Source organism: Crotalus tigris, unplaced genomic scaffold (assembly GCF_016545835.1).
Source record: "Crotalus tigris isolate CLP2741 ecotype Arizona unplaced genomic scaffold, ASM1654583v1 scf7180000018806.1695572, whole genome shotgun sequence".
Classification (NCBI taxonomy): domain Eukaryota; kingdom Metazoa; phylum Chordata; class Lepidosauria; order Squamata; family Viperidae; genus Crotalus; species Crotalus tigris.
The window spans coordinates 308,679-325,028 of NW_024097205.1; the positions used below are offsets into that span (position 1 = coordinate 308,679).

The 16,350-nt window shown below is 36.2% G+C and overlaps 1 protein-coding gene across 3 annotated transcripts in view; it reads right to left on the minus strand.

The window, feature by feature from the left end:
* DICER1 (dicer 1, ribonuclease III) overlaps positions 1–15,535 on the minus strand; it is a 58,373-nt gene extending 42,838 nt beyond the window's left edge. Inside the window, exons 1-3 of one of the 3 annotated variants that reach the window (XM_039356210.1) lie at positions 15,446–15,535; positions 5,820–5,924; positions 1,371–1,559 (exon numbers count right to left, since the gene is read on the minus strand). In XM_039356210.1, the coding sequence (XP_039212144.1) occupies positions 1,371–1,514 (144 nt within the window). In that variant the 5' untranslated portion in view covers positions 1,515–1,559; positions 5,820–5,924; positions 15,446–15,535. The other 2 variants (XM_039356212.1, XM_039356213.1) reach the window with 2 other exon arrangements.
* Positions 15,536–16,350: the final 815 nt, after the last annotated feature.

A 16,350-nucleotide genomic window follows, 5' to 3' on the forward strand; every position in this document is an offset into this window, starting at 1 on the left:
CCGCAGTCTACAAGACCTCTACCTATTTGCTATAATAAAGCACAGCACTTTTCAGCACTCCCAGCCAGCCACTTCCAAATCTGTTTTTTAAAAACATTTTTCTCAGAACTCTTCTCAGTTTTAAAAATTATTGATAATTCAAAATAACTTTTGTTTATATGGTTTGTACTAACCAATATTTATTGTATTGAAAATTACAGTTGACATGTTTGCTGCCATTATCATTTGTCACAATTGTTTGATAGGATTTTAACACTATATTATTTTTCAACATAGGTTGGAAAACAATTTTGATTTTGTAGATCTCTGAGAGGGTCTGGGGATCTCCAGGAGTCCTAGGACCATACTTTAAGAAACATTGTTATAGATCACAGTTTTAGATATCAGAGTATTTATATGTTAGTGAATCATATAATCTCAGTTCTCAGTTTACAACAAAGTTTTGGAAGGCCTCTTTCAGTTATTAGATATTCTGATTAATATGCCATCCTTGAATTATCTGGCCCCTAATAATTAATCAGAGAGAATGACCCAATATCAGAACAGTACTTGAGATATTGTCCCTTACAACTGCTGTCTCTCACAGAATTTGCCTGAGCAACTCAATACATTTTCCACAGGTATGTCTCCCTGTCAAGAAAATGGAGAGAGAGAGAGAGAGAGAAAGAAAATCAACAGTTTTTCTTATCCAAGTATAAAAATGATTCCTTGCCTTTTGTTTGATTTGCATAATTTAGGATACATTGTCTATTTTACTTTTATCATAAATGCTGCTCCATTCTAATTGTCAGAATTGGTAGCTTGCTTGTTTGCAGCCTTCGTCAAATCTATGTGCTCCTTTAAGAAGACATGATTAACCTGTTTTTCTTATAGAAAATCCAAGGCATTTCTCAACCTTGGCAATTTGCTGGCTAGGGAATTCAGTCCATACATCTTAAAATTGCCAAGGCTGAGAAGAACAAAGTATGGGGAATTCCTGTGGATGCTGGAATTCTAGAGCGCAAGAAGTGGATATGGAAACTCTAGATTCTCATTACAATAATAATCTATTAGGAATGGGCTCTGGCTCTCTGGTGCATCAAGAGGGAAATGGGAAAGCCCAATAGAAACATTATATTTTATGCATTGTTCTTCGATTAAGTCAAATAGGTTAATATAATAGTATTGCTTTCTAGATACTATAGTACAGTACTTAAATTTTGAAATTCCTGGACACAAAATGATAACACTGAGATGACTGTATCTTTTCTACTTCTAGTGTTAGCAACTAGAGACAAAAATATCTGTAATGAACACATAACCTAACAGAAATATACTCTAAGACACAAACATATTTTCACTGTAAACAATATTAGCATTACAATTAGTACCTGATATTTTCTTGGTGTGTAAATGTTATCATGAATTGCTTCTTGTTGCCATGGAAGTCCAAAAAAAGGACCCATTGGAGAGGAAGCTGGGGTCATGAGTTGTAGTCCTGCCATGTTGAGGGGTTGAAAAGCAGGGCTTTTCATTCATTCATCCAGTGTTTCATTCATAGCATTTTTCTGCACAGCTTACTATTGTGGAAGAGAGTACAACAACATTACAACTATTTACTAATCATTTATGCACATACACAGAAAAATATTTAAAAGTTTAAAAACATTTTAAAATAGAAACTGACACAAGCATAGAATCCCAAGAAACAATCCAAATGGTGAAAATATTATAATACCACCCTAACTGGGTAGCATTCTTCCACTAAGTAAAAAAGAAGTGTACCACCTTTATTTAGGTCAAAAACAAAAAAAGAAAGAAAAGCAAAAAGGCTTTTAGTAGCATACTAAGTCTATACTTCAAAACGCATGTTGGAGCAGGATAAAGAAACAGGCACACCCCAGACAAAAAATAAAACCTGAATTGATTTAAACGAGATTACAGTATATTACAATAATTATGACTATACTGGAATTAGTCAAATTCCCATCTATCAGATTAAAATTAACAATTCAGTGACTTTAGGGGAAGCAATTGTGAACTAGCACATCTCTGAATGAGTTGAGATGATGACCATGGCAAAAACAGAAGAACCAGGATAGACTGGTTCTAAAAACATCTTTTGTCTATCTAAGCAATAACAGAAATTCAAAACTTTTATGATTTCAGAAACTGGACATTAGAGGGGATTAAAGATTCCAGGTAGAAAAGAAAAAGAAAGTTTGCCCTTTGATTTTGGTTATTGTTTAATTTACAGAATGACACAAAATATTACGACATATATTCCAGATTGCTGAAGAACAGGCTCAGAAATTATCAGCCACAATATCAGCAATGTCTGCTGCTATGGTTAGATTATTTCTAAAAGTTGTTATGAAATGACAGATGTAAAAGGGAATATTTTGAGATTTACAGGATAAAGAAGTGAAACAAATTTTGATTGATGTAGAAATATTAAAACTACTGGAAAATAAATAGTGTGGATTGTAAAACAGAAAACAATTAAAGTGAAGGCATATTTAGAAAACGAATTGCTGAAAGGAAGATGGATTTGCCCTATGACTTTCCGACTGCTTGCACAATCTTCACAACTCCCCTTCCCAAATGGGTCCACGGCCATTCAAAAGCTGTTTTGGGTCATTCCTAAGTGCGCCCATTCAAATTCAGGAAGCAGCACTACCAGAGAACCAGTTTTGGCAACAAAATGAGCAGATCGTCAGCAGGAAAAGGAAAAATTCCTACCATTCAGCAGGCATCTTTGGGAGAAGGGCAAATTATAACTTTTCTTATATCAGCATTCTAAATATTTCTGAACATTTCACATAAGAAAAATATGAATCACCTTCATATTGAATTTGAAATTAAACAAGAGAATTCTTGTTTATTTCATATTTCAAAAAAATATTCTTTTTTATTTCAGTAAAGAGCATGTGATAAAATCTCTAAAAACATTTACAAAATAGAGGACTGATTTTCATTTTATGTACAAACTTAAAAGTACATCCAAGCAAATTCAATGGATGTACATCTAGAATTTTTTTTCTAACTTACTATCTATAATCTTATATTTTGGCATTCATAGTTGTCTCTTAGAAAACTAAATTCTGCTGACTAGAAGAGAGATATCACTGAACACCTTTTTATTCTTACTCTACACTAAACTCTTTCTTTTGGATTAGTAATAATGGGGAAAGAAGAAGTACACTATTAGGTCTCAATGTCCAGGAGCATTCAAGATATACGGAGTATATTATGTGGCACATCTAGGAAATACCACTAACTTTAATCTTGACACAAATATTTCCAGGCTGTCAAAGTCTATTCTGCCCCACATGGTCTTATCTGCCTTTCAAGAAAAAGATTCAAAAAGTATTATGCATAGGATGCTCTCCAATGAACAACAAAATTGCAGCCTTAGTAAGCTACTGACCAGGATGAGGTTTAAAGCAACGACTACAGTACTGCTTATTCACCTATGCTATATTATTATTATTAATAGATTTTGTTCTAAATATTCCTTGAAAAGAGAGAATCTTTCCTTTTCTGCTATTTAAAAGATTCTAATAAATCTATAAAGAATGAATATTTAAATACTAAGTGACAATATTCAGAACATTCTTCTAACAATGAGAATTTAATTTAAATGGAAAAAGGAGAATGTAAATGAATACATATCACCAGCAAGATTCTTCATGAAATTGGGGGATAATAAGAACTTGTGATGTACTGAATTACTTTTTATCTTCCAAGCAATCTCTTCAGAATGCAAATTCCATTTAACCTTTTGATACTAAATTAATTCAGGGGCAAAACAACAAAACAGTGTGCAGCACTAATAATATTTAAATGGCAAAAAAGCCTAAGTCAAGGTCTGGCATGGGAAAAATGTGGAAGGGATTCATACTTAAGAGAGCAAATACCATGAAAACATGCAATTGTAGAGCTCAATCTGATCTCCTATTCATGATTAATACACAAGTGATACAAACGTTTTCCAATAGGCATATTAATTGCTATCAAAAGCAGCATTCATTTTATACAAACAGCTACAAACTTTCTATTCTTTGGCTCAATGTTTATGAAATACCCCTATAGAAATGTTACATTTTCATTTTTATGAATGAGGATGAAGTCCAAAGCAAACATGTTGTAAATTCTTAATCCTATTGTTCCTATTTTTAGGAATAGAGAATATTCTTTATTGGCATGTGATTGGACACACAAGGAATTTGTCTATTTTTGTACAAAGATGATCCTCATTTATTTTTTAAACAAAATATGTGGCCATCCAACTCATACACGGTTACTGGGCAGTGTATGTGCTATAAAACTATGAATGAATAAAAATATTTCAAAATTCTGTACAGTTATATCCTGAAAATCAAAAGCTATTTCTACTATCTAATAAAGCCTCATGAAAATATTTTCACTTTGCAATCTTATACATAACTGAGCAGAGACCCCACTGAACTAAATGGAATTTACTTCTCGGTAGACATAAATGGGATTGCACTATTACTAACTTATATTATAATTGATACTTCAATAAATAGTTGTAGGAAAAAATAGTATGATTCAGTTGCTAACAGCTGGAATTAGACACTTTAGTTTTCTTACAATACTGTCATGCTCCAGGCACACAAAGTTTTATCAAAGGTAAAAAGAGGCGAGGGACCTAAGTGTGAGGGTCTAGGCCACTGATGGCGAACCTATGGCACGGGTGCCAGAGGCAGCACTCAGAGCCTTCTCTGTGGACATGCACGCCGTTGCTCCAGCAGAGTTCGCCAGAATTGTGAGCACGTGGCGTTTGGAAGCGACAGGGCAAAAAGTGAGCGAGCAAGCGGCGTTGGCCCCCCGGGGATGCCCCAGAGATGGTGAGGGACTGGCCCCGGCCACACTCACCCAGTCTGCCATGACCACTGCAGCCATGCTCCCCCGCACCACCTGAGGGTACCACAATGCTGATGCAGCCCTGGCACTTTGTGATAAATAAGTGGGTTTGGGGTTGCAGTTTGGGCACTCGGTCTCAAAAAGGTTCACCATCACTGATCTAGGCAGAATCATGCCCTGTTATGTTGACTGTGACTTCGAACTGACTGCTCAATCCACAGAAACGTAGTTGACACCACGTCGCAAGTAGAAAGAGGAAAGCTTACAATTATATCAAGAAATGGCTTTTGGAAGATTTTATCATTGAAAATAAGCTATTCTTTTCAGAGATAGATTAATTTCCATAAGGATATTAACCTCACATACTTGCATATTGTGATTTTAGGTTACATCTGGCACCATAGAAACTTAAAATCACTTGAACTTTATGGCTTTCCCTGCCAATTCAGTCATTATAACGATGTTGAAACATTTTCAACCTTAAGGATACTAGAATTAAAATTCTGCTAGCATTTCTACTGTAAATATTTTAAATGATTTAAAATTGTTTAACACCTTTGCAAAAGTCTGTTCCTTAAACCAGGTACTTGACTTAATTTAAAAGAAGCACACATATGAAAAAATATTACTGTTATTTCAGTTTAAAATATAAAATGTTAATTTTTTATAAATATTCAAAGTGATTAATCTACTTTTTTACAATAAATTATACACAATTTAATATGGACATACGGCATATAAAATTTCAAAACACACAATACAGTTGTTATTACAATAAACCTTTCAGCATCACGAGATATCTCACTTTAAGAAGGCAATTTTGAAATAGTTACTAATTAATTTATATATTCATTTCTTATAATTTTCTCTATGATCTATTTTTCCAAATAAATTATTTTCTAAAATATAGTAATAGATTATTTTGTGCAGATTAACTATTATCAACTTACTGTATTAATTTCTGAGATCTCTGTGTATATGTTTTCTGAACTGCATTCTGACACCATTATATCTGCATGTATGGTGTGTATGGTAATCACATCATTGCCAAGCTCCTGTTCATTTAACAGAAGAAAACTCTTGTTAAAAGACTCTAAACATTTTTTAAAAACGTAAATAAAAAAAACAACTGCAATTGTGATTTCTTCTTTGACTAAGATTTAATCAGAGTAAATTTGTATGAAATATTAATTTAAAATTAAGATTTGATTTTAAAAGGAATAAAGACTCAAGAGTTGATTACAAGCACATTTAAATACATTCAAATACAATCAATGTTTCCAAGTATTTTTTTTTTTTACAAAACCCCAAGGAGGAAATAAATTAACAAAGTGGAATATATTCTACATAATAAACCTGAATTTCAAAACAAGAAAACTAATTTAGCAGATTGTTTTATATATGTATATATGTTTTTTCTCGATCAATTACAGGAGTAGTGTGTTCCTATTTGTATTACTGAGCCTCTTCATATTTTTGATATCATTCAGCATGATCTCATTGAGCACAATGAACTCCCTGTAAGTGTTGGGGTAGAAGAGATTGTTTTCTAGTGGTTTCACTCTTTGCTCAAGGTGGAATATTAAATCACTTCTTGTGGAAGAACAAAGTTTGGCCTATAGCTCTTGATATGAGGGGTACCATGAGTCAATCCTATCTTCCCGGTTGGAAGCCCCTGTGAAAGGTCATTTGGCAGTTTGGAGCTTGATATTGTCAATATGCTGCTGATACTTAACTATACATCACTGCCCTTGACCTGAAGGAGATGCTGTCAACATTCTTTCCGGTATTTAAAGCATAGTTGTCCAATCTTTTGGCTTGCCTGAGTCACACTGAGTGAAAATAAATTGTCTTGGGCCAAATATAAAATATAATTAATATACATAAATAGCTTCCTTTTAATTTTTTAAAATTATTTTGTGAGGGGCCACATTACTGTCTACTGCTGCATGTGGCCCATATCTGATCTAAAGGTTGTCAGGGTCTGAATGGGAGAGAACAGAACTCAAGAGCTGCTGTGGATACAATGATCATTGCTGTGCATGTTTGAGGGTCTTTCTGGATTCACACCACTTTCTTGAATAGAAGATGAAAGCTATGGCCAGAGGGATCTATAACAGCTTCCGCTACTGCACCAGTTGTAACCATATATGAGGCAAGAGAACCTGCCTGCACAAATTCAGTCTCATTATTACCATTAGTATAATATATGCCAGTTAGGGATGCCCTTAAAAATTATTCAGAAACCACAGTTGATCAAAAATGCAGTTGCCTGCATTCTTTCTGGCCCCTAATTCTGATACAATACAACATTATTTTTGCAAAGATTGCACTGGTTTCCGATTAATCTCTGGGTACAGTTTAAGATACTGATTTTGACTTATAATGTCCTTTGTGGCTTGGTGCATGGATTCCTGCAAAGTCACCAACTCCAACCAGTACTGGCTAGGCTGAATAGAACATCTAACGAGGAATTGCTACAAATCCCACATTTTCAAGTGACAATGCTATGGAACAGCCTCCCAGAAGAGATCAACTTAGCCCCCTCTTTGCTGGCATTCTGGAAGCTGTTGAAGGAATACTTTAGATGTTTTGAATTAATTTTACCACATAATTTGCGGAAAGACAGAAAATCTTGAAAAATGTGCCATCACACAAAAAAGGGAGCAGATAACTTGTTCATATATAATATGGCTGTCAAATAAGTCTACCAATAGCTTTTACAATAAATGAGGTAAAGTTAGAAAACATAAAATTCTACTTTTGTATCTGTAACAAATATCAACATTATCTCACAAGTGCTTTTTTTCCAAAAGGCAACTGGATTTTCTTTTTTTTTCCCTTTGGCTTCTCAACTAGGAAGCTTCTTCAGTTCTAATTGTTAAAACTGAGTTCGGAGTTAGTACTGAAGAAGCATCTTGGATAAGAACTGAAATGTTTTCAAAGAAAAAAAACCCCAAAGAAGTCCAGTTGCCTTTTGAAAAAAACACTCTTGGGACCTGGATGATTAAGAATCTCCACAGACAAGTATCAGCATTATAATTTGCATCATATGAAGTGAGAAAAAATGTGAAACTCAGCTACTTTTCACAGATATTTGTATAAAGCACTTCCTTGCATTTCAGACACATAGTTACTATTTGTCTAATATTTCACTGAATGGAGAGAAAAAAACAACAACCAACCATGGCTATGAAAGACCAATAATAATTGCAATACTGTCTTTTCTTGATTTCTGAATATAGAAGTCTCACTGATGTTTCTTTTTTACCTATCTTAATATGGTATCTAAGAAAATTAGTTTGGTCTAGTGCAGTGGTTCTCAACCTTTCTAATGCTGTGACCCCATAATACAGTTCCCCATGTTGTGGTGACCCCCAAGTGGGTGTGGCCACCAATAAGAGGGAGTAGGACAGCTAGGGAAAAGGGAAAAAATGGCGGACAGCGTGGTTTGGTGACCCCCGTGAAATGGTCATTTGACCCCAAATGGGGTCCCGACCCACAGGTTGAGAACCACTGGTCTAGTGGTTCAGGCACCAGACTAGAAGCCAGAAAGCTAGTCCAGCCTTAGTCATGAAAACCGACTGAGCAACTTTGAGCCAGTTGCACACTCTCAGCCCAAGCCATCTCGTAGGAGTATAGTGTGTGTTTGCCATCTTATTTATAAAAATAATAAAGGCAGGATAAATATGTTATTTTAAAATATAAACAAATCCTTGGTAAATTCATTTAAATTTGAAAATTAATTTTGCCCTAAGTAAAAACAGAAAATCTCAAGTATAATCCAAGCATACAGTGTGTTCAATTTCTAAATACAATTAGATAGTACATTTGTCCAGATCTAAATAAATCTTACAATTTGTAGTTATTAGAGTAATGTTTGATGGTTCATTCTCCAAGCTTGCGGGTTGGTTTACCAGGCTAGGTAACATCTGCAGTGAAATTTAGGAGATGTCTATAGTTGTTTGAATTGAAGGATGATCAAACCTAACACTGATATTTAAATTATTTCTGCATACTAAAAATTTGTTGGCATTTGTGTTTTTTTCCTACAGAAATACTCTTTCAACTGATTGAAACTTTTCCAGCATCAGAACAACCTGAGACCAAGACAGCTTAAGTGTATGTGTGTGTGTGTGTATACACAAAGAGAAAAGTGTAGAAGCTTGTATTTTGAAGAATTTAATAATCTCAATCAGCTGATCTAAAAAAAATCTTAGTATTTTAACAATTTGACCATGATGATAATAATGGAAAATAAAAAACAAAGGTTAACTGTATATGCAGATGATTCTGAAGAACACTCCACTGCTAAATCCTGATAAGAAATATTTAATTATTAGATTTTTATGTTGCTACAACTGTGCAGCACTCAACGGTGTATGCATAAAACAATAATAAAGTACATATAAAGTCCAATTTCCATGGGGAAGCTGTTCTATAATGTGGGGCCACCACAAACAATACCTCCTTCTGGCTTCCACCCCGTCTCTCATATCCCAATAACTGGGAATTAAAAGCATTTTTTTTCTTGCAATATTTACATTGGCTGAGTTCATTTTAGATGAAGAAAGTATCCCAATACTTTTTCTTCACTTCTTTAAGTCTTAACCATCTTAGATTAAGAATAATTTAATCATATTTCTTAAGCAATTATTACAAGCAGAAATGGAGCAACAGTGAAATATCACTTTTGTCATCCATCAAGGTAGATATTAACAATATACAGCCAGAGTGCTGTACATCTTGCAACATATACTGCAATTCTCAAAATTTCTTAGCAACCTTATATGGTAGATTGCAAGGATGAACTATCAGTTTTTCCCAGCCTGCTGAATGGACAAAGATACTGTGAAAAAGCACTCTACAGCGCTGAAAAAAAGCATATTCCAACATGTTTGGCAGACTTTTGGAATTGCACATTTCATTCACCATCTCCCAGCCAATCTTCTGCAGATCACTGTTCCAAAAATAACCCACAGAAACATCACAAAGAGGGACAAAGCTTCTTCCCTGCAATTCTGTTCAAAACCTGGAAAGAAAGAATGTCTATTTATATGTCTATATATTTACAAAAAGACTGACATAGTGCCTGACTGCTTTATACAAATTGAGGGGCAAAACTGTTTCCCAACCTGGCACTAAGCTATGAATAAGACTGCCACATTATGAAAATCCAATTGAGATCAATGTAGATTTCCAATACTTTATTCAAAGCAAATGATATAGAAATGATATGACTTAGAGCCCTCAACAATTTTCCAAATTGTATCTGCTGTATATTTTCTACAATTTTGCCACTGTTCAACACAGTGCTCAAAAATGTATTAATTCTCCAGGTTTGTTCTGCTAGACAAAGTCTGTTAAACAATATTTGAATTGTTCAGTATGAATTAAAAATAGTTGTATTATGTGAATACTGGAAAACTGAATTAGTTATGTAACTTGCCAATAAATTGTGCAGCCCTGAAAAGCTATAACACAGCGGTTCTCAACCTGTGGGTCGCGACCCCATTTGGAGTCGAACGACCATTTCACGGGGGTCGCCAAACAACGCGATCAGCCATTTTTTTGTCAGCCGGCGCAGGGGGCGCCGCCACGCATGTGCGCCGCGCAGGGGGCGGCGCCACGCATGCGCGTTGCGCGGGGGGCGCCATGCATGCGCGCCGCCTGCTTATGACCGGGGTCGCCGTATAAAAAGGTTGAGAACCACTGCTATAACAGATTCTTTGAACACACTTCTCACATTAAAAAATGGCTGTTCTACATGTGATAAAACTGTTTAAGAGATTACCTGTGTTGCATTAAGAACACTAATAATTTTCTTGTGGTAATTTGATCAAAATTAATGTCTACATTCTCAAATTTTTGCCATATAGAGAAATACTGTATAAATAAAGCAGGACAAGAAGTAATGGATGGAAACTAATCAAGGAGAGAAGCAACCTAGAACTAAGGAGAAACTTCCTGACAGTTAGAACAATTAACCAGTGGAACAACCTGCCTCCAGAAGTGGTGAATGCTCCAACACTGGAAGTTTTTAAGAAGAGACTGGACAGCCATTTGTCTGAAATGGTATAGGGTTTCCTGCCTGAGCAGGGGGTTGGACAGATGACTTCCCTTCCAACATAATAATAATAATAATAATAATAATAATAATAATAATAATAATAATAACAACAACAACAACAACAACAACAACAACAACAACAACAACAATGGATCATCACACAGTCAGCCAGATGTTCAGACTGGATTTGGCATTTTGACTACCTATCGAGTCCTTACCCAGGACCTGGGATAGGCAGATGTGGATGTTTGATGGTATTACAGATATCGTCGCAGGATGGAAGCAGTTCCTAATAAGGCCGCCTTTTGCAATTGACTAATAGCAAATTTGTCAATGCCAATGGTGTTCAAGTGGTGCTCTAGTTGTTTTGGGATTGCACCCAAGGAGCCTATTACTATTGGTACTACCCTTGCTTGCTTTTGCCACAGTCTTTCTATTTCTATTTGTAGGTCTTTGTATTTTGTTATCTCTCCAGTTCTTTCTCGTCTATTCTGCTGTCTCCAGGCACTGCCACATCCACTATCCAGACTTTTTTGTCTTTCTTATCGACAATTGTTAAGTCTGGAGTGTTATGTTGCAGGTGCTTGTCTGTTTGAATTCTGAAGTCCCAGAGCAGTTTAATTTTATCATTTTCTATGACTTTCTCTATTTTATGATCCACCAGTTTTTGCTTACAGGCAAATGATATTTTTTGCAGATCTTCCAATGCACCATTGTTGCTACTTTGTCATGCCGCTGCTTGTAGTCAGTCTGTGCAATCTTCTTGCAACAGCTTACCAGGTGGTCCACTGTTTCTTCAGCTTCTGTGCATAGGCGGCACTTACTGTCTGTTGCTGTCTTCTCAATTTTGACTTGATATGCATTTGTCCTTAAGGCTTGGTCTTGTTCAGCCAGAATTAGTCCCTCAGTCTCTTTCTTCAATTTTCCTGCTCTTAGCCATTGCCAGGTTTTATTATTATCTGCTTTCCCAGCTATTTTTTTCATGTATTGGCCATGTAATGCTTTGTCTTCCCATGCCTCTATTCTGTTCTTCATTTGGTCTTTCTTGTAGGCCAGTTTGGTCTCTCCAGTAGTCAGTAAGCCTTCCTGATATACTAATTTCAGTGCATCTTCATCATTGTTCTTCAGATAATAAAAATTATTATTATTATTATTATTATTATTATTATTATTATTATTATTATTATTATTATATATACATGTGAAAAACTAACTTTTGGTATACTCTGTGGACATATCATTCTTCAGTGTTAAGGGTACCAGCAACTTTACAACAGGATCTTTTAACTAACGAGTGGATTGATAGAAGCTGGATACAGTCAGCTTGCACATTTTTTCCACCTTGTCTTGAATTTTCATCTCCGCTCGTATATGCTGACATGAAATTTCATTGTAATACCAAAAATAAGTCATAGCGCTTCCAATTATAAGTCTAACATTTATTTTTATGGCTTAGGCAAGCTTTTAAAATGTACTCCTGATTAACAGCAGAAAACCATATTCAGATTATGCTATAGAGCAATATCAATATTAAAACTAGGAGGAAGGGAATTTAAATGCAGAAAAATGTGGTGTTTGAATTCTCTTTGATATTAAAAAGCCAAAATAAATCTTTAGCCTTCTTTTAGTAGTTTTAGTCTCTCTGTTCAAAAATTCAAAATCGGATGAAGCAGAGGAAGGTCTGTAAGACTAATCAGAAACAAGAATTAATCTTTTCACTACAGCAAAAGATGGTAGTACAATGTTTCATACCCATCTTAAATAATCTTGTGCTGTAAGTATATTAGAAGTTGTCATTATGCTGCGTATCATCTCTACTTTCTCCTCAGACAATACAATAGAGAATTTAAAAAGATGCCATCCTAACCTTCTATTTAAGTGATAATCAAAATGGCTGTTTTTGATTATGTTGCTACATCTGAATTATTCATTTAGCACCCCAACAATTAAGCAGTTTTATAGCAGATAATTTTTAGAATTTGGGTTTAATTGAATGGTGTACATTTGCCTTCATTCGGTGTACATTTCTCTTTTTCTCAAAACCCATTCCAGAGAATAGAAATGTAGGAATGAACAGAAGTATATTTACGTGGCACTGGTTATATCTCTTTGAATTACTAATGACTTTTCCATTCTGTAAAACATTTTCACTATTAAATATTAAGCACCTCCTTCAGTTTGGGAAAGATCTACGGTAATCATACAAAGAGTAAATTCATATTATTAGATGTTAATCAATGTTTTGTCCCTCTCCATCGTTTAATAGGACTATCACATTCATTTCTCTGCAAATCTGTAGCAGGTCCAGTTTTTATCTTGAACAGAAATGCTTGTGCTAAGCACATGCTCTGTAGTACCTTGTTTTGCAATTCTCTACCTGCTTTCCTAAGCCACTGACTGATATGTCTAAATTTCTTGGCTTTGTAATGAAAAAACAAAGCAAGGATTTATAGTATTGCATTCAGTTATATTATATGTTCCTGGCTTAGAGCAAAGTGTAATCTGGTCATGCTGGTCTGTATCTCATAGTGTACAGATTAATAGATGTCACAACCATGCCAAGTCAATTTAACCTGTAGTCTAATATGAGAAAACTCAGTAGAAAACTACTGAGGCCAAAAGTAACTGCAGATAAGATAACACAAACTGTGCATTGCATTTGCATTAATACAACCTCCCTAAAAGGAATTCTTCCTACAGTACTTGAAAATCAACTGAATTCAGCTTCAAAAATATGCTCATCTATAACAAAATACAACTATCACAGAGCATTTACGGAACTTTCTTTACAAATCAAATTCAGAATATATGAGTTGACACTACTAGAAGCTTGATTTATACGTTAAAAACATCACAATCAAATTCAATCTCCTAGGATTTCCCACATTTTAAAAACACAACCTGAAGCATTAATTCAATATATATTTACATATAGCATTTCAAGAGATAAAGAAATTTTTAAAAAATTCTACAACAGATTATTTCCATTGTGTTAAGGGGTCTTGTTTCCCATTTGCCAAACAGACAGAAGGCAACTAGAAATCAGAAATAACAAAAGAGTTACACAGATAGGCATATTCTGTTCAGTGGCAAGATGGGAAGGATATATAGAGGCAAGTTAGTTTAAGAAATGCGGTGGGGGAAAAAACAATACTTGCAACAATGTCCTAGACCTGGACAGATTTTAAAAACAAACAGACGAGTTTACTATATCTATTTCACAGCTATCTAGATATAAATGGTTGGGGATTGCTTTAATAAAATCTCTGTAGTCCCAGGTTATATTGAGGCATTCTTATTTCTTGGAAACTACACTAAGAGCATAAAAAAAAAAAAAATAACCAGGGGAGAAAACTGGGGGGGGGGGAAAGGTGGCTGGGAGAAAGAGGGATAAATGTAGAATTTGCCTATGTTCTGGCCCAGATATTGCAGGAAAGAATCTGAAAAACGGCAGCTAATCACTCTGAATGAAAGGATATCTCTAAATTCGATCCACTATAAAAGGATAATTTAACATTGCAAACAGGTCCTCATACAGCTTTTCAGAACTCAGAGTTAAATCTAACAAGGCTATTTACTCCTAACTAAGAGGAGTTAACAATACCACCTCGAACTTGAAAGAAAGCGGCGGTAATTGTCGCGTTATCAACCCCATTTCACCGCACCCAGTTGTGCGAGATCGCTATGAAAGGCAGGTATAAACTGGCAAGATGTTATTGGAAAAATTCATAAATTCCTAACCCAACTTTCCTTAAAGAATACTCAATGCCAATTTTTTATACACAAAGACATAGGTACCTGGATTAACCTATTTTGTTAATTAAAAAAAAAGAGTTAAAAAAGAAAAACGGAAGGGTTCGTCGGGAGAATAGAAGAAAATCACGGAAGCGCTGTCCAAACCGCGCCACCTCCGGAAAAAGAGAGGACGGCGGGTAACTTAAGGAGAGGCCTGGAGCGCGCACCGCTTGGGTGGAAGACAAAGGCTGATTCTTCTTCCGCACGTTTTATCGACCCGGCGTTCCCAAGTGGCGCCCAGCTGCTGTTCCGAGAGGAAAGAAAGGCGAGTCCAGCATCAGGTGCTGGGCTCTCGGCCCTCAACGGGGGAGCAAAACCTGGAAAGCTCCAACTCGACTCAAGGAAGCGAAAGTAGAGGCGGGGAGCAACAGAAAAGGACCAACGGCGCCTCCTACCTGCCAGGTGGGACAGTCCGGAGTTTACCCGGTTACAGGCGTCGCCTCATTGTGCCGCCATTGGTACTGCCGCCGCCATTTCACCTTGGTCGCCTCCTCCTCCGCCTCCTCTCAACTGTCAGGTTCCTCCATTTACCTGGGGTCGGCTGCGACAAGCTTCCTCCCCGCCCCTGCCTACGCAAAAAAAGGGTTCCACCCCCGCTTTCGTCGAGCAGGCCCAATTCCGCGCCGTTGGCGCGAAACAGTCTGAAAAGTCAGAGTCTCTGGCTTGTCCAACAGCACGTCCCAGCTCGCGGCACCCACGCGACTAACTCACCTAGCATCACGGCGTGCGTCTCGCTCTCCCTCTCACCGCGTGTCCTTTTCTCCCCAGACCGCCTCCTCACCGTTTGCTCAATAAATAGAAGAACCAGCGCGATTGGAGAGGAAAGCCGGGTTAGAGGTCAAAGGTGGAGATGTTAGCCAATCGGAATGCCGGAGACAGCCAACGGTTTGGAAAGCTGCCGGGAGAAGGAGGAGGAGTTTGCAAGAGAAATTCACGTGCGCGGATGGCCGGAGTTTAGTTCCTGAAGTGCTTTCTAGACCTTCTTTATTGCAGAAGTCAGAAAGTTTATATTCTCAGGCTCTATTCGCGCCAACTGTGTAGAGTTGGGTCTTCTCGACGAAGGCGAGGTGGTGCCCGTCAAATGTATGAATCTGCAGCCTTTCTACATGTAACTCGTGATCACAAAGTGCTACAAAAAAAGCTCATGCATTATTTTAAGAAGCAAAATTTGGGTATCCTTATTTATTAGAAATGAATAAAATTAACAGTGTATTTATGTACTCATTATTCTTTCAGGGTAAGCAACAACATACGGAACATGGAAAAACAACAAATAAGCCAAAGAAATAGATAAGAAAGATACTTGAATTTAAGCGTCTATGGAGATTATCAGTCATCCAGATCATGATGGTCCCAAAGGTGCTTTTCTAAAAGGCAATGTTAAATCGCTTTGAGAGCTTACTCAGTTGAAAAATGATTGATGTATGTACAAAATTAAGCTCCCTTTTTCTTAGGGAAAAGAATATCCTAATATTTTTCTGTGTCCAAAAATAGAAAAGGAAACCAGAATATAGAAGAAAATGCACTTTCATTACATAGGTACGTTGGTATGACTCAAAGGTACAGTTTTTGGAGTCCATCAGATTTATAGGTTTTGGGATCCAGCAGATTCCCAA